The sequence below is a fragment of the Ammospiza caudacuta genome, chromosome Z, assembly GCF_027887145.1.
Source record: "Ammospiza caudacuta isolate bAmmCau1 chromosome Z, bAmmCau1.pri, whole genome shotgun sequence".
Classification (NCBI taxonomy): Eukaryota; Metazoa; Chordata; class Aves; order Passeriformes; family Passerellidae; genus Ammospiza; species Ammospiza caudacuta.
In genome coordinates, this window is record NC_080632.1 from 77,611,361 (window position 1) to 77,635,406 (window position 24,046).

The 24,046-nt window shown below is 43.5% G+C and overlaps 1 protein-coding gene across 1 annotated transcript in view; it reads left to right on the forward strand.

Annotated features, from left to right (window-relative positions):
- PDZD2 (PDZ domain containing 2) overlaps positions 1–24,046 on the forward strand; it is a 137,794-nt gene that overhangs the window by 84,402 nt on the left and 29,346 nt on the right. The window contains exons 5-12 of the mRNA XM_058824043.1: positions 1,461–1,628; positions 14,197–14,308; positions 16,235–16,383; positions 17,035–17,154; positions 19,661–19,775; positions 21,501–21,574; positions 21,742–21,961; positions 23,001–23,118. Coding sequence (XP_058680026.1) covers positions 1,461–1,628; positions 14,197–14,308; positions 16,235–16,383; positions 17,035–17,154; positions 19,661–19,775; positions 21,501–21,574; positions 21,742–21,961; positions 23,001–23,118 — 1,076 coding nt within the window. The remainder of the gene's footprint in view (positions 1–1,460; positions 1,629–14,196; positions 14,309–16,234; positions 16,384–17,034; positions 17,155–19,660; positions 19,776–21,500; positions 21,575–21,741; positions 21,962–23,000; positions 23,119–24,046) is intronic.

The window sequence follows — 24,046 nt, forward strand, 5'->3', positions numbered from 1 at the left end:
CTGCTGCCCCTGGACCTGGGTTGCCGCAGGTGTTTGGTGCATGGCCAACCAACTCCCAAAAGCACCCAGGGATCTCAAATTAGGACCTGACTGCAACGTGGGGGTCACCAGGGCCTTTGAGGTGGTGACAGGAACATCTTGGCCCAAATGGAGCACTCATATGCCTGCATTTCCACGGTGTCAGCATGCCACTGTGTCAGAATTTTAGATCTTTTTCTTAGCTTCACCTTCAGATTTCCCCAGCCACCCAAAGCAGGTTTCTGTGACTTTAATGTCTTTTGCTCTTAAGGCTTCCCTGGATGCTGCATGCGCGTGTTTTTCAAGAAAAGTCTCTATTCCACCATATCCAAAGTGAAGAGCCTGTGACTTCTCTAACATTTCTGTTAGACATTGAAGTTCATTGCAGACCTTCTTCAGGGTCACAGTCTAGCATTAACCCCACAAGTGTTTATTCTGGAAACACCACACTTTGTCCTGAAGTAGGTACATTTTGTGTTTCCTTTAGACAGCTGGATTCTGCCAAAGCACACGGCAGTAGACTGCATTTATTTCTCCTTAAAATTAAGTGCTTGTTCCTATGGTGACCTCATCAAAATAATCATCATGCAAAAACTTAGGGCATAAAACTTCAGTTTCCTGATCAGACTGTGAATCTGCCTGTCCTGGGCTCTGTACGCTTGGACAGTTTTCATATCCTTGAAGAGGGACTTGGAAAGGCAAGCAGTAGGGAATACAGCCTGTCCTGTATTTCTGGCAGCCCCAGAAAAGGTGTAGATAGGTGAAGTGTTCCCTAGTAGCTCCCTCTGGGCATTCATTATTTGTTGGTATAGGAATGTAGCTTTGCCTTTTGGTCTGGTGATCAGTAACACAGAATTTCTTCTGAAAGCAGTGAGCCTGTCTGGCCACTGCTTTTGGTTGAGGCACATGTGTGCCTACCAGAAAACATGGCAAAGACTGGAAGCAGATGCTTGAGCATCGGGAATGAGTTGGTAGAGGATTGGTGGGTTAGTTTTCATTGTATTGTCCTAAGTAGCATTGTCAGTGTATTATTTTGTCTCTAGGTAGATAAACATGTAAAGGGAACGTCCGTCCGTAGGGAGGGAACAGGAGCACAGGGTGTGATTTGGGTTTCAATGGCGTGAGTAATGAGGTCTGTCAACTCTCAGTTCACTCTCAGTGACATTTACTAAACCCAAAGTGGGGAGGAACAGGCTGCCGAAGAAGCATTTATTTTAAGTTCTTCTTTATGAAATCTAAATATTCTAAGCATGAATTGGCCTACATTTATTATGTATAAACTTTAAAACCAAGCCTGCTGTTTATAACCAGACCATTAAAAGTTTGAGCATGTGGAAGTGTGTGGAAGGAGCTCACACTGGGCAGGTGAGATGGGGCAGCTTTACTGTGGCACTGGTGTTTTTCTGCATGTGATGTAAAATATTGTGTTGTCTCTCGGGTAGGAATCTTCTGAAGGGGATCTTCTGAAGTATCCATCTACCAGTTTGCCAGACTTGCTTAGCACTTGTTCAGTCCAAGACTCTGTCTCTTGCACTGACAATAAGGAAAATGAAGAGCCGGAAGAGGAAGATGTGAAAGGAGTGAATGTGTCTCCTGAAAAACTGGTTGCTGTAAGTGTGGTTTTGGTGTGACATTTTTACTCTCTCTCTCAAAGCCCGTTTGCATCTTCTTGCCCGTTACATTCTTCTACAGCCTGACAAGGAGCACATCCTTGAGACCAGGCAATCCCACCCCACCCAGCCCTTCTCTGCACGGGATGTGGGGGAGAAGCTGGAAAGGGGATGGCATTTACCACAGCCCCTGCCACCTCTGAGCTGCAGCAAGGCAGCAGCCCAGGGAACAGGAGCTCTCGAGGCCTCCAGCCTATGTTGCAATCATGGTTTTGTTTTTCTCTTTGATTGTTTTCCACCCACTTCCACTGCTTTTGTTGGATCTAATGCAAAGTCTCTTGCCATGCTTACGCAGTTACATGCTCTTCTTTCCCCTCCTTTTGTAACAAAACTTATTTAACAGTTTATGATCCAAGTCTTGAAGTTTATATTTGCTCTGTCAAAGCCAACAGACATTTTGGAGGAGGGATAGGAATTTCTGGCGGTGAACCATAGTTGAAGTTCTGAATAAATGCTGCTGGTTGATAATCTCACTTGCATTCCCTTCAGGGCTGCATTAAGAAGAGATTAAGAGGGTTATTGTTATTTATTTGTAATGCAGCAGCTCTATGAAACTTCATAGGTCTTCTGGGCCTTTTTTGTATGGTGCAGACAAAAAATAAAATTATGTTTCTAATCTAAAGAGCTTGTGGACTGGTTTTCCGACAAGGGAAGGCAGGTGGATTCACTTGAAGATTTTATCTATTTCTTATTTTCCCTTCTTGTCTTCCCCTCACACTCTTTTCTGGTAAAATAAATCAGTTAAACCTTTTGATGGCTCAGATATGATACTGGTTTGATTTGTTTTGATTTTATATTTTTACACTTACACCTGAGCAAAAAGGCTTTTCCCCAGGATGAGTCTCATGATGCTGATGTTTACTTCCTACATGCCTGTCATCTCTGACTTACTTTGAGTCAATGTTTATAACACTCTCACACATCTTAATACTCCGACAAATTTTGTTATTTCTTCACTGTCTTCTCTTCTATGTGCGAGGGTGCCTTTTTTGGGGGATGAAGAGAAAAACAAATAAATGTGGGACTCTTAGCATGCTGATGTTGGTGTAGTGTTTGTGTGCAAACTTGAGTGGGCATCTAAGCATTCTTTCGACTATCAAAATACTTTGAATTCTTCTACATATCATGCTTTCTATTCTGGTAATTTCTAATAAGGCTATGGCTTGGCAGCTCTTAAATATAAAAATCAATTTTGACAAAATTTAATTATGTGTGGCTTTAGGATTAAGCTCCCTGGCATTCCACTAACTCAGCACACACTGGGAGTTATCTGTCACTTGGTTTGCTCATGTCTATTCCAGCAAGGCTCTGCCTGGTTGCCAGTGATGGCTTTTTCATGAAGTGTTTCCTTTCCAGATTAATGTTGTGCTCAGGGAGGCTCAGGATGGTTGAGGTGCTCGTGACCATGAGGACACAGCTGCATGAGCCTCCCAGAGCCCTTCTGCTTGGACTTGAGTTGAGAGCCTGCCCTGATGTCCATCGCAGTGCCACTGCAGCTGGCAGTGGTGGTGGCCACTAACTCAGAGCCAGCTGGATTTGCCTGCCTGTCGGGCGCTCTCACCCTTGATGGCAATAGCTCTTGGCTTTCAGAATGCATCACTGGAAGGTTGAGGGGAAATCACAGAAATAAACACTTTAGAGGTGTAGCAGCAGGGTTTTTTTTTCATTGTCTTCTCTGCTTCTAGTAATTTCTTTTGTTGAAAGGATGTAATTTAAAGAAATGTAGTAAGTTATTGGTGACTTTCAGGACCTCTTCTGTTTTTGCTTGATCTGCAGATGAAGTCATTGCTTTTCTGATCCAAAGCACAGAATGTGGTTGTGTTCCCCTTGCAATTGCTGTGTCAGCCTCAGAGTGCAGACAGGCCTCTCTGCAGCCTGGGGTGGGCAGAGTCTGTAGTGTGTAAACCTCTCATTTTTACCTTTATCCTCATCCATCCCACTCAGGTCTGGGCAGCCTGAGCTGGGCTGGGCTGTGCAAATACTGCATATCACAGAGGAAGGTAAATGTATGGAAAAGATAAAATTCATGTGGCTTTTTTCCTCCTGGCAAGACTGGGAGGATTTTTCATAGCAAAGCTTAGAAGATGATTTCAAGGCCAGTATGAAATCAAAGCATCACAAAATTTTATTTTTAAATTTATATGAATGTATAGTCCAATTTATTGTTGCACAATTGCTCTGGAAATCACTGCTCTGTGCTGCTCTCACGCTTTTGATGATATTCATGTGTCTTCTCTTTCTCTCACATATATTCTATTATATCTGTACTGTAGATAAGGGATGACAGTGTGGCTGAGGATTAAAGCAGGAACTAAGCTGGGCTATTTTTAATCAGTGCAAATGTAATTGTATTGGACTTTCAGGATGGGTGGTACTCAAGGTCTGCACCAGGTAAGTGAGACTGTGATCTCAGCCTAAGAGTCAGTCTTAGATTTGAAGCTGACTCTCAACTCAGCCCTGTCCAGGAGTTAACCTTTCTCACCTCTGACAAGTGGTTAATGGATTTTCTTGTTCACTTTGCAGGGCTCTGGAGGGACTTAAAGGGGTGCTGTCAGGTGCTTATGTCATAATGAGTAATTCAGAGTGTTTTATTGTCAGCTGAGGCTTCACTGTCCCTTTTCTGACCCAGAACAATGTCTATCTAATTCTTAAAAAAGTCTAGAAGATACTAAAAACTTGCAGGAGCGTCTAGGTTTGTCAGAGATATTGTGTCATTAACTTCTCTGTGAGTACAATCCACTGCTGAGCGTTCAAAGCCATAATTAATAGACCTGATGGACTTGTGTTTTAGCACCTGATTGCCTAAAGGCTGAACCAGGCAGAAAAAACAATCACTTGGAATGAAGGTTTGTATTCAAATATTCATCCTTGTAGCTACTTAGAACTCAGCTGGACCAGGCTCTTAAGGAAAGTGTCGTAAGTTGTCACTGTTTTGAAATGGGACACCACCCCAAGGTCCCTTCCAACCTGGCTTATTTTAAAAATCTGTGGGAAAAAATAGTTAAAATTAAAGTTATCTTTTCTAGATGCTGGTTGTGAAAAAATTTCCCCATGAGCAGTTGTTTTCAAGTCTTTTAAGTTCTGCACCAGCATTTTTGGACAGGAAAACAGAGTCTGAGCTAGTCAGCTTCTGCAGAACACAGCAGAAGAGTTTAGTGACATTTGAAAACTGTAATTTAAGTCTTACTTGAAAGTCCACTTGTTAAGTTTCATTAATAAAAATCACATAATACAATTTAAATGGAATTCTGCTTTTACAGTCTTCTTATGTAAAGCCCTGTTTAACATGAAACATGCCTTAAAGTTTTAACTTCATTAAGACTTGTGCTGCCAGGCAGAAAAAGGATTACAATAATGTCCTTAAAGTGCAATTCTTTCAGGAGTAGTTTGTCCAAAATGTTCCTTAACTTCAGACATGAAGCACTGGCCAGAGAGTTGTGTTATCCTTAATGGTCCTGAGACATTTCGGGGATTTTTAACTCCTCCACCCCAATCCATATTTTGCCATGTGCAGTTGATACTGCTGTTCTAAAATGTCACTATTTATGTCCAAGTGCAAAATAGTATAATATGATAGTATTTGCCTTGCATGATTTATTTTTAATTCTAGTTCACTTTTACTAATGTTTCTGTTGCTTGAAATTGAACCTGCCATTGCATTGCTGGCTGGTGGATGAACCTGGGAAGTGAACTCTAAAGAGAAGGCTCGCCTGCCAAGAATTTACAAAGTGTCCAATGAATTTGGGGATTTTTGCTCCCTAGACAGAAGCATGTGCCATTCGTAGTTCCTTCAGAAGTTACTTGCCTTTGTGTGGTTCAATATCTGATGGTCTGAATATTTTTTAAATGTTCAGCTTCAGTGACCAGCTTTATATTAATGGCTTGAAATTTCTAGAGGTTTGTAAAACACAGCAAGAGGATGTCTGCCTCAGAAGGTTTGGATCTGTAGTTGCTGGAGGCAGGGATGGAAGGTTGGGGACTGCTCCTCTGTACTTAAATCTTGTGTTCTTCCCAGATTCCTAAATCTGCTATTGCTGATGCTGGAGGCAGGACCCTGAGCTGAGTCTATTCCATGCAGAATAGAACTGTAAAAAGAGAAAAGGAGCTCACCCTCATATCTTCCTTTTGAGGGGGTGCTGGGAAGGGAATTTGCCTCACTGGGCCCAGGCTCACCATGCAGGCAAGTCCTGGGGACACCACCTCTGGCAGCACCCCCAGCTGCGTGACCCTCTGCTGTGGGGTGTCAGGGCCTTTCTACTCATATTTAATCATTTTGAGATGACATGAAGTGTGGGATGTGTGCCTTCATGTCAGTGCCAGGCGTGTTGCATGCAGAGACATCCATGACCCTGCAAGGTCTTCACCCTCCTACCAGTAGCAGAAACAGGATGGCTGCTGCTAAAGGTTCCTTGTGTGATCCACGTTACCTGATCCCTGCCAAAGCCCACTTGTGGTTTTCATGCGACATGTAGCTGAAAGGGGATAAATAAACCTGTTTGGTGAATGTGAAGAATTGCATTTGTTTAACTCTGCTCCCTCTCAGTTCATATTTTGTTTCTCTGTGCTGCAGGACTGACTAGTTGTTTTCTGCCATGAGCCTGTCTTACCAGGGAATCCACACATAATTACCTGTAGCCATGCAAGCATAATGAAGAACAGGATAACAATGCCATAAGTTTAAAAACAGTCTTGGGGTCAAAAGTTCTTCTGGAAATACTGAGAGAAAATTTCAGAGAAAGCATTGAGAAGGAACAGGAAGCATAACTCAACAATTAAATGTGTTCAGGGCGTGGAGAGGGGCCCTCGTTACTTGGAGTACTGGAGTGTTTGTTCCCATTAGGGCACTGCAGTCTCAACACAGGCTGCAGAAACACAGCTCACTCCTCAAACAGCGCTGCATGGCTGGGAGAAAAGCAAGAAACATATTTTCCTGGCAGAAATTTGCTTAGCAATGAGAGGCTTTACTTAGGGATGAGGGGAAGGGGAAAAAATTGAAGAGCCTGGTGTGGGGCTTTTTTATGTACTGGGAAGGGTTCAACAACTCTTTTCCTCTTTGTGGTGATGACTGGCAATGTTTGCAGATCCTGCCCTGTGCCCCATCTCTCTTGGAAGGGGCAGGCAAGGGCAGGGTCCAGCTGTACCTTGGCATGGCTCGCAGCTGCTGCTCAGCTGTAAATGCTGAATTTGTTGGAAGTATGGCTGTACTGTACCTTTCTGAGGTACAGTATATGTCCTGCATATCAATGGGCTCTGTGCCCATGCAGTGCCCTTCCCTCATGCTGTGGTTGATGAGACACACTGGGTCCTTCAGTGACACCAGAAGCAACTTTTCAGAGTAAATGTAATTAGGAATTTGGGCAACAGAAAATGACAAAATGCTTGGAGACCAAATCTTGTTCACACAGTGTTAGGGTTTCTAGTGTTTCTATAAGCCCTATCACGTTAAAATAGGCAATTGCAGTTGGACTTGTTGTGGGGGGTTGCTCAGCAGTGGGCTGGTTGCGGTGGTGTGACACTGGTCAGGGCTGGGGGAAGGTGTCACTTGAGCTGGGGGAGCAGGAAGAGTGCTGAAAGGCCTCCAGGGGTGCAGCATCTCTGGATTACTGTTTTTCACACATTGTAAAATTCACCTGTCAAGGAGACATTAACATGAGTGCGTTGTTCGTGTCAGGAGGGAGCTCCTCAGAGCACTCCTGTCATTCCCATTGCCTGGCTCCCAGCCTTTCTGGGCCTTTTCCTACTGCTTCCATCTTAAAGGCAGAGACCAGAGAAAACTCCTTCACCCAGGGTCCAGTACTTGAAGGGTTCTCTGTAGATGTGATGCTGTCTCCAAATCATGAATGCCTCCTGTTGCTTGGGCTGGTGGAACATAATCTTTCTTACTTGACCATAAATAACAGTGTGGACAATGCCTAGAGTTACAGTTTTTGCTCTTCCCATGTGATGAAAGCCGAGTCAGCAGAGTTATAGAAACACAAGTTTATCTATGGTACAGGTTCTGCATGGTCTTTGTTTTTGTGAATGAGGGCTTTTCCCATAAAGCATCAGATACAGTACAGCCTGTCTCTCGTTTGGCTGTTTGGATAACTGCCCGGTTTTGAAGGAGATGAACTGCCTTTAACAAGCTAAAAATAACACCCTCATGGCACTGGAACAAGAGAAATGCTGTCACAGCCATGCAGTTCACATACATTAGCAGAAGTATGATACACACTCGAGAATTTTTGAGTTAGTGTGAATGTCTCAGAGCCACATCTGCAAATTTTTGGCTGTGTGCACTGTCCAGTCTTGGCTGGAATCAGGTAAAAATAATTTGAGATGTGCTGTGTAGCATCCATAATGTACGAGATTTCAGATCCTTGAAGATGCAGGTAAGAAAGACACGTCATCCAGGTATGAAAGACAATTCTTACATATTCCATATCTTCTTGTATACTTAGGATGCTATAAAATGCCAGTTTGCAGCTGAAATCCAAAGCTCCCACCAGTGGTGTCATGGGAACACTCTCTGCAGCTGTTGGTTGACGTCGGTATATTAAGAAGGTCTTGTTTCGTTCTCAGGAGAGCTATTTATTTTGAGGAGTGATTATTGCATATTTTGTCCTTCAGTGGGAATTAAAAGATTGTCATTAAAAAAAAAATAAAAGAAAAAAAGATAAGCTATTTATTGTTTGTTATGATGTAAAGGCTCCAGATTTGTGGTAAGCATGAACTGAGCATGTATTAAACAAAATAATGGAGTAGCTGAACCAGCTTTCACACTGCTTGAGTTCCATGTTTGTCATACACTCATGGAATCCCTTAGGTCTCTGCTGTTTACTGAGACTGGTCTTCTGGGATCTCTCTGCAGCACATAGAGACATCTCGTGGGCAGTGACTAAACTGCATGGAAAGCATGTGTCCTGCTTTTTTTTATGTTTTGGGGGAGGAAAAAGGATAAACCATAAAAAAGAGAACAGCAGGGATCTGTTTGTGTGCATTTGATTTCCTTTAGCTCAAAAGCTGTTTCTAGTGGAAAATCATAATATACTGCAGAAGAAGAGTAATCTTGTCCAAAAAGGATTGGGAACTGTTTTGCTGGGAGCATCTTACTGTTTCCAAGGCATGTGTTGTCTGCGATATGTGTTTCTTGGAAAACGTAGCTGCGTTAGCCATTTCCTGCTTTTCTTCATATTTAAAAGGATATTTTTTAGAAATTTTTTCTCTTTGAAAATTATTATGAATAATTTTAGTGACTCTTTGGATATCTGAAAATGGAGTGTGCTTTGCTTAGCTGCAGCTCTGACCAGTGAGTCATTGGAGCCAGCACAGCTGGGACCCTGCTTCATCAAGAAAGAACCTGCCAGCATCCTCTGAGCAGTGGTCAACACATGGTGGCTCCTGGTGTCAAACACATTCAAGAGGGTTTTGGAGAGTCTCATAAAAATAAATACAGCATTACTGAAGATGAGAGTAGCTCAGCTCTGCCACAGTGCATTTCCAGTCTGTTTACAGAGTGGGCATAGGCAGATATTGCTGCTGTCTTTGTGCTGGTTAATGACAGGTTTTGTTTCTTGTGCAGGTTTGTGTATGGCTCTGAATCTACTCTTGTGTATCTACTCTGTAGATTTTGAGAAGAGACACAAAAATAACTGCTAGGAGTTTGTGCCTAGTGAAGTGAATAGCAATTCCCTGTCTAGCAACTACTGCATTGTACTGAAGGCTTAGGGTTACTTTTGAGTGCAGGCATTTAGTTAAGTGGCAGACTAGACACCACTTTAAAAGCTTTTGTTTTGTTTATTTGGCATTTCCACCTATTCAGAAAGCTGGGCAGCTCCAGTTCTTGACTGTTTATCAGATTTCCTGATCTCCTGCTGCACATGAACCAAGAGTTTTCCAACACTTTCTTTAAAATTAAGTAAAGGAGGGCTTGGGTTCCCGTTCCCTTTGGCTGGGCAGGAGGAAGTATGGGTTGCTCCTGGTATTACCAGCATGTGTATTTCTCAGGTGAGCTTCTGGGGAAGGTGGTGGAGGCTTTATTTCACCAGTGCTGCTAAAAACAGCCCAAATCTCTGCCCTCCCGAGGCCTCTCTGGTAAATGTACAGAACTACTGTCTGCCTTGTCAGCTTTGCACCAGGGAAGCAACCAGGGCACTGTTTTTTATAGAGGTGCCAGTTCAAGACTCTGAATTAGTGCTGACCTGAAGGTGATGTTCCTTCTCTTTTCCTCCATCCCTGTCTCCAAGTGGTTCTCTGCTTCTGTGTCATGAAAGAGAGGGAGCAGCAATGCAAGTGCCCTTTGGAAGAGGGGAGCTTCTTTCTTTGCAAGAGGGGAGCAAGCTAGTCCTCTAGCTTGCACCAAAAATTGCTACATCTGGATTTAGTTTGGACTTCTTGTGAGCCCTGTGGTTCAGTTTAGGGAGCTCCTTGGGCTTTGGGATGTACTGTGTTTTGGAAAAATGTCCCTGGGTACTGCAGCCCCTGATGCAGTGTGTCCCTGTGCATCAGCCTCCTTCTAGGATCTGTGCAGATTTGTACATGCCCTCAAACAGAGCAGTAAGGCATGGGAAACTCAGTGCTGTCCAAGATTAGAAAATCCATGTCCTCTGCATCACTTGCAATGTTAATTCTCGTAAATTATAGTGCTGCAGTTTGTAATTTGTCTGTGAGATGGATTCATTTAAAGTGAAAAAGAGCTAATTTAAAAGTGAAGGTATTTTACTTTCTGTGCAAGGCAAAGGGGCATGTGGCGTTCCCTGCCTAGCAGAAACATTTAAGGCTTAAAGCATGCTGTGCCCCATAAAGCAATAAGTAATTGCACAAATAACTGAAACAGCTAGAATTATACCAGATCATAGAAAAAAAATCTTGAAAATTTTTTGAAAGGTTAAAGCCTTTAAGGCATCAGCTTGTCTCGAGGGACTGGGAAGAAAGACTTTGTGCAGGGAACAGGTGAAGGTTTGCGTTGGGTGTTTGGGGCATTGCTCTGAAGAGTCTGTGCTGGCTCCTCGTGGAGGCTTCTTGGGTTCCTCCTGATGGCTGCCCCACAGACAGTGGTGTTGGGGCAATTAATGGTTAAATGTTTGGGGTAGTACGGCTTGAGGAAAAGACGAGGACAGAGTGAATGGGACCAGAGAAGATGTGGAGTTTTCTCATTGAGTTTGTGCTGGTGCGCAGCCGTTCCTCTTTCACGTGGCTGTTCTGAAGATGGGCACTAGTCTTGCTGGTGGACTTGCTTTGCCAGTGCAGGTAGGACAGAATTTGTCATGCTGCAGACTTCTCAGCCTGGTTCTCACTGCTTCATTCCCAAGCCACCAGGATAAGCAGGTCTGCATGCTGCTAGCACTCCTTGGCAGAGCCAGCCAGGCTGTGCTGTGGGGAATTGGGTGGGCTCGCTGATGGGGAAAGGCAGCAACTGAGGAGCTCTGCAAGGGCAGCAGAAAAGCAGTTTGCTTATTAAATTGTATCAACCTCTGTGTGCCGCCTTGTTTTTGTAGATCGGCAAGGGATTGCCAAGCTGTTTGCAGTTAAACAGTGCAGACTGTCATAATCCTGCTCCTCATCTCGCCTAATTAAGCGCCTGGTCACGCTGGAGCTTTGCCGAGGCGAGGACTCCGAGGGCAGTTGTTCGCTCTGGTGCAGTGCCAGGACCGCGTGTCCCTGATAGTGCAGTTTTCTTCGAAATCAATTGAGATGTCACCGTCACTTGATCCCAGAGCTGCTTAATGAACTGGCAAAATGGGCTCTATTTTTAGATCTCCCTTTAAACTACTGTGCGTGTTAAAGCTCCCCTTGTCCTTAGCACTGGGACAGCATTGGGAGGAATTTATTGGTTTAGTTTAATAAGAGACCTACAGGACTGAAATAATAAGCTTCGTTTCCTTGAAAGTGAGGAAAATTAAAATGGCATGCTTAAATCTGGGCAGCTACCTCAAGATGGTAAAGCGATATGTTCATGGCCAGAAGGATAAGGTGGAGCTGGGTTTTGCTTCTTGTCTAGGTTATGAGAGAGCCAAAAATTACAGACACATGCCTTTGGGGAGTTCTTGCAAGCTTTGTAGATCAGATTTCTAAGTGTTTTCTGAATAGGATAAAACTCCTGGTGATTTATTAGGCAAGATCAACAACTTAAAGAATATCTGCTTCATTGCAAATGTTAATATCTTCCCCTATGTGTTTATAATTAGTGTCAGAAAAATACTTCTGCTAAAATAAAAAAGAAAACCCAAACACAGATAATTTAAATGTTTTTAATGACACAGATAATTTACATGTTTTTGCTTCCTAATTGTAGTCTGAAGCCTAGTTGGATAAACTGTAATTTCAGGAAGCTGTTGAGAATGTCTTGAGGCTTTCCCTGGCATTGGTGTTTGCACACATGTGACCTTCTGTGGATCATACATGGGGTTTGGGGGTTTGCTATCTGTAGGCTCACAGGCTCCAGGATTGCCACGAGGGGAAGGTGGCTTGAGGTGCAGTTTCAATACAAGTGGAAATTGTGTCCTGTTTTTCTTCCCACCCCACTGGATGAAAATGTATGCACTGGTACTTTTCTCCTGTGGCACAGTCAAAATAAAGTAATGAAAAACCCGATCAACAAAAAACCAAACTCAAACCCCATGTAGTAGAGGCATAAGATGTGCTGAATAGATCACTCTTGAGCCTGAGCTCTGGGTGGAAATTGGCCCTGGCAGAGATGATTTCAGCATCTCTTTGTAAAATACTACAAACTAAGTATTTTTTTTTCTCCCCTCCTGTGAGCTGGAGGAGGTGGTCCAGCTTTGGACTGGGAGCTGTGTGGTCTTACCAGCTACAGCTGCCCATATCCATGCAGACTGCAAAAACCAAACGGCTCTAGAGCTCCAGACTTGATCTGTGTTGTGCTTAGCTCCAGAGAGTCAGATTGGACCCATCCCCATGTGTTGGATGCCCAAAGCATGCCAGCAAAACTGGCTGCTTTAGGGAAACATTCGTATTGTTTTTCTTCATCTCTGTGCTTCATGTATTTTCCCACCACAGAGTTAGCACTGGCCCTGTGCAGCAATTGATTTGTACACCTGTAAGATCACCATGTGATTTTTTGTGTCTGTGCAAATAATTTCTACCCTTCTACAGGGGAGGCACCCTCACTTCTTAAAGAGTGTTCCCACTTGTATGGCAAATTGCAATGTATCTTTGTGAGCTCCATGAGGTTCTGTCTCATTTCCTTGTGCTTCTGCTGTCTTCTGGGTATCCCAGAAGTCTCTTGGAAGGAGAACTTGGGATACTTTGGCTGAGGTCTAATTGCTGATGGTTTGGGTTTCTTAGGTGGGGTTTTGAATCTGATGTCTTACATGTCTTCTGGAATCAGGCCCTTTTCAGGGTGACCAAATCACAAGTGCTGGTTTTTTTTCAGACTGATGAATGACTTGGATGGTTCTAAATTTACATGGAGCTGTGAGCTGCAAAGCATTTGGTGCTGGAAGTGGACTCTAAAGTAGTTGCTGCAGTGCCTTGAATGATGAACAACTACTAGCTAGGATGTACAAACCCTGTGTAAATTAAATGTAGCTGTTCATGTTGAAGGGGAAGGAATAAAAAGCAGTTCCCATTCCAGCTTCCTGTTTCTGCCAGTTTTATGTTTTCCTGAAGTTTCTACTGTTCAAACTAAAATCACAAAGTCTAGACTTTGCACAAAAGATAAACTTTGGCTTTGTTGGCTTGGGTAGAAGAGGGACTGGGGGATGGGAGGCAGGTTGTGGGAAAGACTGATGTTTTTAAGATTGAATAGCAGAAGCAGAAATTATTTTTACAGGAAAGCGTTTGGCTACTTGGGTGGGGTTTTTTTAAAACTGACTTCCAGCAGTTCACCAGCACCTTCCAAAATGCAGGGGCTGGGCAGAGCCTGCCCATGGGCAGCTCTGGTTTTCCCTGAGCACAGGAGAGCAGGAGGCAGAGGACATGTGGCCGTGCTGCTTACCTTGTTACTTGGCGTCTGGGCAAACACCGTCGGTAAAGAGACTCCTCCTGTCCTGGTGCATTTACTCAGGGTTGTGGGGTTGTGATTCCACCTGTAAACTTTAATTGCTCATTTCCAGGCTTTTAAAATGCTTAGCTGTAATAACTTTCTGTTAAATAAGCTTTTCATCCTCAAGCTTTGCATTGGTGCTCAGCAGACACTAACAGTAAAATAATGCTTTTTAAAAGTAATTTTCTCTGTAAAGATGTGATGTCTCTGGAAGCCTGCAGAGCAGGACAAATGGAAATAAAAGCTAGAATTTTGTTCAAATACATAAAGAAGCAACTAAGTGAGGTGCCACAGAGTGCTGGATGCATTCTGGAGGCATTAGTGTGGTGTCTTGCAGAGGATGCATGACCATAATGTCTGAAGGCATTACAAAAAGTTACTTACAGAAAATACTTAATACAATGACATGTTTTGGAAGCAAAGATGACATGCAATGGAATTTTCTGTCCCATAAGGACAATGAAAAAAATGTCATCAACATCTCTGGTTTACAAGAACTTTTTTTTTTTAAATTTCTTTTAGGTGATGGAAACTGAGAAGTCTCAAGATCCAGCTTGTGCAGAAGTGTCCAAAGGAAACAATCAGAGTTCAACTCTGGCAAGTGGCATACTGAAATACAGAAGTCGATCTCAAGGTAAAGCTGTACTGATAGAAGATAGCAATTGTAGATTTTTTTATTGTAGTGTATTTATTTTAACTTTCTAAAAGTGAGATAGGATTTCTTTGAAATCATATTAGTTTATTTTGGAAGAAAAATCCCATCTGTAGGATAGTTGCATTCTGCCTCCTGAGCTGAGCTATTGTAGGAACAGAAATATTATGCAAATTTTAGAAGTGTCTTGTTTGTTTGTGCATTTCTTTCCTTTTTTTTTATTTTTACTGTTAGCATTGTCTGTATATTTCAGCGTGCTCTGATCAAAATGCCAATTACAGTGACCAATCCTCAGATTTTCTGTTGCTTTGTCCCCACGTCATAACAGTAACCTGTGTGCAGAGCTTGATCACGTTCTTAACCCTAATGTTTTCTGAGGCTCCCTTCCTCCTGTGTTCACCCTAATTTCCATTTACTGAGGTATTTTTAGGATACCTCAGGGGGGTCCTCTGCCTGTGGTTCCTGAGGCTGTGAGTTGGTGGTCGCTGGGAATCCAGACCCTGTTGCTGTGAGTGCTGATGCCCCTGGGCTGTGGGTGAGCCTGGAGCATCCGCCAGCCAGGACTGCAGCATGAGAAAGGAAGATGCATTTGGAGATGGGCAGAAAATACAGAATCACAACTGTTCTCCTGAAGAGAGGGAGAGCTGATGGGAAAGGGTTAGTTGTAGGTGCCAGGGAATGAAAGAATGCCAGGATGCTGGTCCTGCCAAGATTGCTATCCTGTCTGTGTGCAGCAGCAGCAGCCTGTGTGCCAGGGGAAGGGGAGTTGAAAAGCAGAGATTCCAATTTCAGATCCCAAAGCAGGGAGCAGGTTGAAATTGCACTCTGGTTAGTGGGCACAAATTCTGCCTATGGATGCATCAGCAGAATTGCTTTCATGCTGAGTGAAAAAACGCAGCTGCCCCAGCTCTGTGCTCCATCCCTCCCTGGCACTGTCAGCAATGCTCACACAGCCTCCAGGCAGGAAGGAGGTGTCAGAAAATGTGTTTGGGGCTCTCCTGGGCAAATTTTCAGTGCATCTACCTCAGACCATGACTCCCTGTTCCTGGGGTACAGACAGTGAGGATGAAAGGAAATCAGGGCTGTTGCTCTCTGTAGCAGCTCCAACATAAGGCTGGTTTAAAGTAATCTGAAATCCTCGTCATGAAATCCAGCTTGTGCAAATTCGGCTTGTGTCTTGGGTTTTCATCTGTACAATAGGGGTTAATGTCCTTTCCCTGTGTGGTGTGGAAATGACAAGGATAAATGTGCGGGAACTGCTGTGACTGGGGGTTCTGCAGGGACCTTGGAGAAAATGAGAATTGGAGGAGCCCTGTTGCGAGGAGTAGGGTACTCTGTGGCTAATTACAGGATGTCCTTCAAGACAAATAATTCTGTTTCTTACATGAACTCTGCACTCCTCTCTTTAAGACAAATCTACAGAAGAAACCTAGAATTGTTGCCAGAAGGAAAGAAAATAGCATTTTTTGGCACATTTTTACTTTTTCGATTCCAGAAAAAAATTCCCTCAAAGTGACATGACACCTCCAGAAATGAATACTGCTGCAGTGTCAGGTCTTTTAATTTTAAATACATGAAGCCTGAGAGCTTAGTGCACTGGCAAGTGCCATTGGGTGTGAACAGATGAATTTCTTTCCTGTCCCTGAGCTACCGACTCAATTAACTTCTGCTTTTCCTTAATACCATGAGTTCAGTATCAATGAAAGATTGCAGAAAACCTATGACAGCAGGAAAAGTTCTTGGTTGAGTGTGATCAAAACTGGTTTCCAGCTGCCTTGCTGGGAACTGCATAGTATTGTTTTAAGGCACTTTAATTTCGGATTTGCAGAAGGTGGTTATTGCCTGCTGGTGAGAGAGGCTAAAGCAGCTCTCAGATGTTGAAGGATGTGTTTCTGTGGTTTTTCTTAGGTGCCGGATCCCGCTTGGAGTCTGTGGGAGAAGACGATGAGCTGATGGTGGAAAATGGTGAATCAAATTACGAAATAGCAGTGAAATATTCCCGGGGTGGAAGAAAGCACTCTCTGCCCCAGCAGCTGGAGTCAGCAGGAGCCAGACAGGTGAGCAGGAAGGCAGAGCTGGCTGTGAGCACCTCATGGCGCTCAGTCCTGTGGCATCTGCCTGAAGCTCATAGAAATGGGTAAGGGTCATGAAACAGGATCACACAGGTACATCATGGGACTGAAACCAGGCATGGACACCAACCTGGGATGTGTTGGCCACCTGTGAAGAGCTTCTTTGAGTCTTGTGAAGGAGAGTACTGCTTGCTTGTGGCCCCAAGGTCCTAAGGCTGTTTGTCTTAGGAGTTGCAGTTCTAGATATCTGAGGACTTAAAAAAAATTTTAAAAATCCCTAATGCTTTTTATTTTATTTTATAATGTAGGCCTTCTCCTTCTCCTTTCCTTTCTCTTTTTTTTTTTTTTTTTAGCAAATAAGGACTTGATTATATCATGAGGTTATCTTTAATCCTTTTAATTTAAATTGTGACTGATACATTTCAAAATGATTCTACTGTGTGAAATGTGGGAAAATTACTGTGGCAAGATTCACTTTGATTTTAGTAAGCTGGGGTTTCATCCCTTGAACATTTCTCTGAATATATCTCTAAGATACTGCATCCCTCTTCCCTGACACATGCAATTTTCCCAGTATGACATCTGCAGTATCTTTGCCAAGCAATCAGAGCAATTATCCTTGTTTGTTGATGTTAGGACTACCATATAGTGAAGAAATCCACCCGTTCCTTCAGTGCTGCCCAGGTGGAATCTCCATGGAGACTGACCCAGCCGTCCATCATTTCCAACATCGTCCTGATGAAAGGGCAAGGCAAGGTGAGGATTTCTGCATGTGTCTCACATGTAGTGAGAACTGGCATTTGAGAGGTATCTCCTGTGCTTCCAGCTGCTCTCAAGGTAGCTGGTAATTGTGCTAATGATAAACAAATCCCATTTCCAAACATAAGTGCCAAAGTAACACCTGCAAAATACAGGGGATGCGATGTTCGTGTTGTCCACTTGACACAGGGTGGCTTTCATTCTGGTTTGGTGCATCTCGCCATTACTGAGATATCAAATATTTATAATGGATCTCTAAATATATATGTTTATGCAAAGTCAGTGCAACTACAGAACAATACCTGTTCACATGTATATTTATGGACAAGCATATTTTCCCTCTGTGGAATCTGGATGCATTTTTAAAAAAAATAAATTACTGCAAATTAAGCATTAAACCTGAAGACAGGTTACTGGCTGACTGCTTCTCAGAGAGCACTGAATTCCATGGGTCAAAGAGTCATCCTGTCTCCCTCAATAATGTGTTTACACACTTGCTAGATACCAGCTGGCTGAATGCTAAGAAAAAATAGATAAGCATTAACCCAGGTATACATTGTTTTCCCTAATCAAATCCACGCTAGTATTGGAGCTGTCATTTAAATATGCTAAAAATATGCATGTCCTTTTGTGAAATAGTCTTCAAAGTCATCAGATGGATTTGTTTTGGACTAAGAAGATTTGTTTTGACTTTCAAGCTCAAATGCAAAACCAATTCCTTGTTGTGCTTTATGCTAGAAAAAGAGTTAGAAATAGTTACTTCTATGGGTAGACTGGCGCACAGTTACTTTAACTTCCCTTGGTTTAGGAGCTGTGGGTCTTTTATGATGAGCAAATATTTCTTCATTTCTCTTATTTTTTTACTCTGTTTTTCTCATTAAATTGGATTATTTCTCCCCCTGGGATAAGCCACCCTCTCCTGCCTTTTTACATTTAGCTCCAAGGTTTTAGTAAGCAGCTGGGAGAATGCAGACCCTAGAGATCATGAACCACCTAAGGCAGCTGCTATTCTGTGTGCCTTCCATCTGCCTCATGATCTCCTCTGTTAGGGATGGCACCTTGTACATTTTGTGCAATAGTGCTCAGTTTATTATCCCTGTGCAGACCTAGGACTTGAAATATTTCTCTGCAGAGTTTCAGTGTTGGTGGTGAGGAGCCAAGACTTTGCCTTTAGGTTTGCATCCAGATCTGCAAGGGGTGGTTTCCTGCTGTGTAGTGGCAGGCTTGTCTGGGAACATGGGCTAGTGTAGGAACTGCTGTACTTTGCAGATATATTTCTCCCACCCCTCCCATGGAGCTGTGGGGAGACCTCCTGTGTCCAGGCATGGGAGTGCCAGGAGCCTCCTGCCTTCTGCAGGTTGATTTGCAGTTGATAATTGCACAGGGTTGAACACTTACCAGAGTTATTTTGTTCTGCACAAGGGAGCTAAGTTGCTGCCTGTCCAGAAATCAGTAATGTTGTACCAAGTTACTGGACTTGGTAAGTTACTAGACTTGTGGTGGCCTCCTCTTTGTTCATGTAGTAAAACAAAAGATCTGATTGTGTTGGATTGTGAACTTGGTGCTTGCCCTGGCAGCATCCCTCAGCTGGAGAGTGCTGCCCAAGGCAATAATAATGTCCATGGCTTCAGATCACTAAAGCACAACAGTTCCCCACATCCTTTGTCCACCTGGTCGGTGACTTTTCTCTTTATTCTGTAAAATGCATGAACAGCAGTGACAAGAGGGGAAATATGGGAAAGGGTTGTGGAACAAGGAAGCGATTTGTGTAGGAAATAACTCAGCAGAAGGGGGAGAGGTTCATTCTGCTGTGTTCATCAGTTCTCAGGTCAGCTTTGTAAGATGGTCCCATAGCCTGCTGGGGTAGCGCAGGGGTAACAGCTAATGGATGGAGCCCTGGGGAGTCTATTGATCTAGATTTATTTAAATACAACATGATATATGTCTCCAGAATAATTAAAAATGTACATGTGAGTGGTAGCCCCCACATGCCATTCTCCTTTCAGCTACATTCCTTACATTGCAGCACTGACCTTATGTCATGTTCTGAAGCTTTTCTTCTTCCTGAGGAAATGTAGGTTCTGTGACATAAGAGAAACGTGTAGTTAATCCTGGATATAAGTCTCGGGGTTAGGAATTGACTGTCTGTTAATTCAGAATGAATCTGTTACTGTTTCTAAAATGGGAAATCTATTGACCCCATGTTTTGACAAAACACAAAATATTCTCGGAGTTTTTGCTATATCAGCTTAGGGTGCCTGCTGCTATATTTTGGGCTGATGAGTGTGTTGATAATGGAGTGAAAGTAAATGAGAAATGGGATGAGAGAGTAAGTTGGCCAAACAATTCATCAGAAGATTTTAGGTTTTCATCTTTCCCTTGTCTTGTACAATCCTGGCAGACTTTCTCACACAGATGATAACAGAGTAAGGAGCCAGCTGTGTGTCTTTTCCTCTCTTCTGTAGGAAAAGAGAAAATCACTTCAAATCTCTTCTTTCTGTAGGGTCTTGGATTCAGCATTGTGGGAGGTCAGGATTCTGCTCGTGGACGCATGGGGATTTTTGTGAAGACTATATTCCCAAATGGAGCAGCGGCTGCTGATGGAAGGCTTAAAGAAGGTATGGTAGAGAGAATCCAACCTCACATAAACAACCACAGTGGGATATTATTTCAGTCCAGGAGGAAAATTCAAGTACAGATATGTTTAGGCACCTGGCCAGCAGCAAGAGGCTATGGAAAATGTAAAATTGCCTGTTTGTTCATCCTGTGGAAGATCATTCATGGCAATTAACCTGACTGTATTTCATATTGAGAAGGGGGAGCTACAGAATAGTGGTGGCTGCTTTGTTTTACCCTTTCTCTTTCATGAACGTTATTTGCCCAAACAGCAAGCTGCAATTCTCTCTCAAAGTTGGAGGGGGTCAGTGACAGCAGGAAAATATAGATAACCAACAGCACCTAGCTTAAAGATGCTGGACTGAGAAGGCATTATATAAAGGGACATGGAGTCTGGAGAGGCTCTTTTGAGCCCTTGTACTCTCTAAGCCTCCTGGTATGATTCTGACAGGACAAGAATCATAACCAAAGGAAAAAAAAAAAAAAGATGGGATTGGCAGTAAGATCACTCTAGTTAGAGAAGGAGATATAGCCAGATTTTAGTACTGCTTTTCCAATCTTAGTATCTGAGCTGAATGCGTAGCCTGCTCTGTGTGTGCTGCACCATGGTCTTGAGTGCTGTGACACAGCATTCTGACAGACAGATTCTTTAGTGTTGAAAGTACAAAGTGACCATGAGTTCAGAGTGGTGGTTTACAGCCCTTCTACAGGGGTTGTGCTACTTTGCTTCTATGGAAAGCTGCTCCTGTGTTAGTTCTCTCAAGCTGCTCCTGTGTTACTTCTCTCCTCATATTATCATTCCCCTCTTTCTGTCTTATCACACTTGTTGTATTTGAGGCTGCTTTTGGTGCCAACTCTCACACTTGCTGCCAGAGGGAAGCTCGCATCCCTGCATCATAGGTTGTGCACTTGCCGTGGGAAGCCAATAAGTAGCAGCTGTCCCTTAAACCCAGGAATCATTTGCAGGCTATTCATAGCTTGAAAATTCTTCATTTCTTTTTTCTTGACTGAAGCTAGGAAAGGAGGGGTAGACTTAGCTGACAGTATTGCCCCATGTCATTTTGCACAGATGCAAGTAAAATTGCAGGAAGTGGATCTGGATCATGCTGACTCTCTTTTTAATAAAATGAAGGTAGATAGCTCAGCTGGATGTAAGTAGTAAGACCTAGAGCCTGGAAGCTGGTAGAAATCTGACAGGACATGTTCCTTGAGGTGAAAAAGACATTTGTTGTCACAGCGTGTGGGCTACTACATGGTTCTCTGTCCGCAGGCATTTAGTAAGGGAAGGCATTTGCTTTCTGCACGTGGATGCAAGGTTCGTTTTCTTGGACAGGCTTTGAAGTGATGTGCTGTAGTGTTTCACTTAGTTCCTCATTTCTCCTGTTAAAGCTTACAAAAGAAAGGCAATTTTATAGTACCTTTGGACTTAATGTCATAATAATTTTCAGACTTCAGTTAAAATCCACAGCATTAGTAGCTTGTTTGTGGGAATGGGAATGCCAAGTTCAGAATCTCTGCTGGAGAACAGTTTTTACTTTGGTAATCCATCACTAGTAGCTTGTAGAGACATTAGTACAAGTGGAAATAAATTGAGAACAATAAAAGGCTTTTTATTGGATAGTTAACTGAAATCCTTATAGTAGTAGATTACCTCATGTTCAGGAAGGATGTTTTAAATCTTTGTAGTCTTTACATTACTGACCTCATTTTTTGTATCTATTTACCAGGGGATGAAATCCTGGAAGTTAATGGAGAGTCTCTGCAAGGACTGACCCATCAGGAGGCCATCCAGAGGTTTAAGGTAACACGGATATAGCACTGAAGAGCTTCATGCTCCTCTTCACTCATTGCCACCTCCTACCCTCAGCTTGACACTCCTGCGCTGTCACGAGTTGCCGTGTGCAGGTTTGGTGAGAAGTGTACAAAGGCTGGTCCCCTCACGGTGGTGGTTCTGTGCTGTCTCTGCAGCAACTCAAGAAGGGCGTGGTGACGCTGACGGTGCGCACGCGGCTGCGCAGCCCCAGCCTCACGCCCTGCGTCACCCCCACCCTGCTGAGCCGCTCCAGCTCCCCCAGCGCCAGCGGCGCCACACCCGTCCCCGGCCTCGAGGAGCCCGAGGGCTCCTCCTCCAGCCGCAAAGGACCTGGCCCCAAGGACAGGATCGTCATGGATGTGACACTCAATAAAGGTGAGCGTCCATCGAAACGGGCCGGGAGAACAAATCTCTGCTTCTTTGGGGAGTTTTTGGGAATAGGTTAGAGATTCCCATGCCTGGTATACCCAAGTATGCCCATTTGACATGGAACCACAGGATGAGGGGGGGAAAGTACCCTCTAATGCAAAAACTTCTGAAGAGTTCCCCTTCCTGCATTTTGCTTTCCCAGAATCAGAAGCCTCTTATGGGTAGCAGTGAGTGTCCATGCTGCTGAAAGAAGAGGGCTGTGAGATAGCAGGCAAAATGTAAATCAGCTTCCTGGCAGCCCAAGAGGCTGTGCCTTTCTCTTAAAGAGCGTCTCCAGGGAAGGCAAAGCTGAACAGTGTTGAAAAGCTCCCCGATAATCTGTTTGAACTCCTCCATGAGGGTTGCTCTCATTAATAATTGCTCATTATAAACTTAAAGCATATGTTATATGTGGTAGACAAAGATGCCTATTTTTAAGACTTATAATACAGTGATATTAAAGGTTGGATTCAAAATTTTGAGAGAGAATGTAAGATGTCCAGTGATCCCTAAAACAGGGATGTTGTTACCTGAAGGAAAGCAGAGGTGAAAGTGGACAGAGGTGACCATTGAACCAGAGATAATGCCTCATCTTCCTTTGTGCTTCTTTGCTGAGGAATGCCATACAGATATTTAACAAAAGAGAGCAATACAATTGGTAGCATCTTCTGTGCTCATGTTTTCTGCAGTAGTTTTAGATGACATCTTGATTGGATTGCTGCCTCTCCTCCTTTATGCCTTGGACCAGATCAGGCCTTTCCAAGAGCTTCCCACGGAGCACAGAGTATTTTCTGAGATACATCTATCTCAGAAAACAGCCAGGATCAGCTATTTTCAGTCCTGATTTCCACTTGTTGGTCTTAGCTTCCTGACTGACTGCACCTAAGGCCAGCCCTGAAACAATGACACAAGTCCTGAACTCAGATGGTATGTGGGAACACAAACACTTGTGTGTCCTTTGTGATTACAATCTGCCACGTTTCTTTGTGCCTCTTGTTTTTCACAGAGCCAGGGGTCGGGCTCGGCATTGGTGCCTGTTGTCTCACACTGGAAAACAGTTCACCCGGGATTTACATTCACAGCCTGGCCCCAGGATCAGTGGCTAAAATGGATGGCAGATTAAGGTTGGTTAAAGCAGAAACATGCTAGAGTGGTTTTACAATAAAATCGATTGAGATTTTGTTTTCACCTATTGGTTCATGTAGCAGGGAGGAAATTTATACTTAAGAGTTCATCAAAAAGAAAACATTTATGTTAAGACATTCCAAAGTAGTATTAAATGCCCAGGAAACATTATTCTTTGTTCTGGAAACAGCATAATCATTAAGGTGTGGGTTGTTTGGTTGGTTTTTTTTTTTTTAATTCTCTATACAGAAAGCTGAGCCTAATAGCACCCTTTGAAAAAGGGGAGCGGCAAGAAGTGCAACTTCATGCTTTTTTGTGAGAGCTGCAGCCAGAGACCCCAGACTGGGAGGAAATTTGCAGAGCACTGCTAAAAGCTCAGTCACATGAAACTCTCCTCAGAAAAGCTGGGATAAATGTTCCTGCTGCTGCCTGTGCCCATGGCTCAGGCTCTTACTCTCAGTCTGGTAGGATTGCTGCAGGCTGACCAGCAGCACTCTGTCATGGAGAAGGGATGTGTCTAGGAAGCAGTCATTCCCAGGATTCACTTGTGCCTACACTGGATTAAGTGACAAAAACTTGCTTTTCCTCTTGTGGAGGCTTCATTTTTGAAAACCATTGGAGAAAGCCTTGCCACTTTCTGCATTCCTCCATAAATGCTGGTGGATGCTGGGAGCGTGGCTCCAGAGTGGAGACTGTGCTGAAGAGGTGCTGGGACTGTGTGATCCTTTTTGAGTGTGTGATGTGAGCACTGGTGCAGAGAGGCTGAGCAAATGCCTTGCAAGAGAGTGCCTTCTGTTTCCTGGCTCACCAGGAAAACTGCAATAGAAATTTGATTTCTTGGAATAAGGGGAGAAGATAATTTTATGGTGTCATTGCTGCCAAAACCCTTGAAACTTCCTATAGTATAGAAATGTCTACAGGAGACAG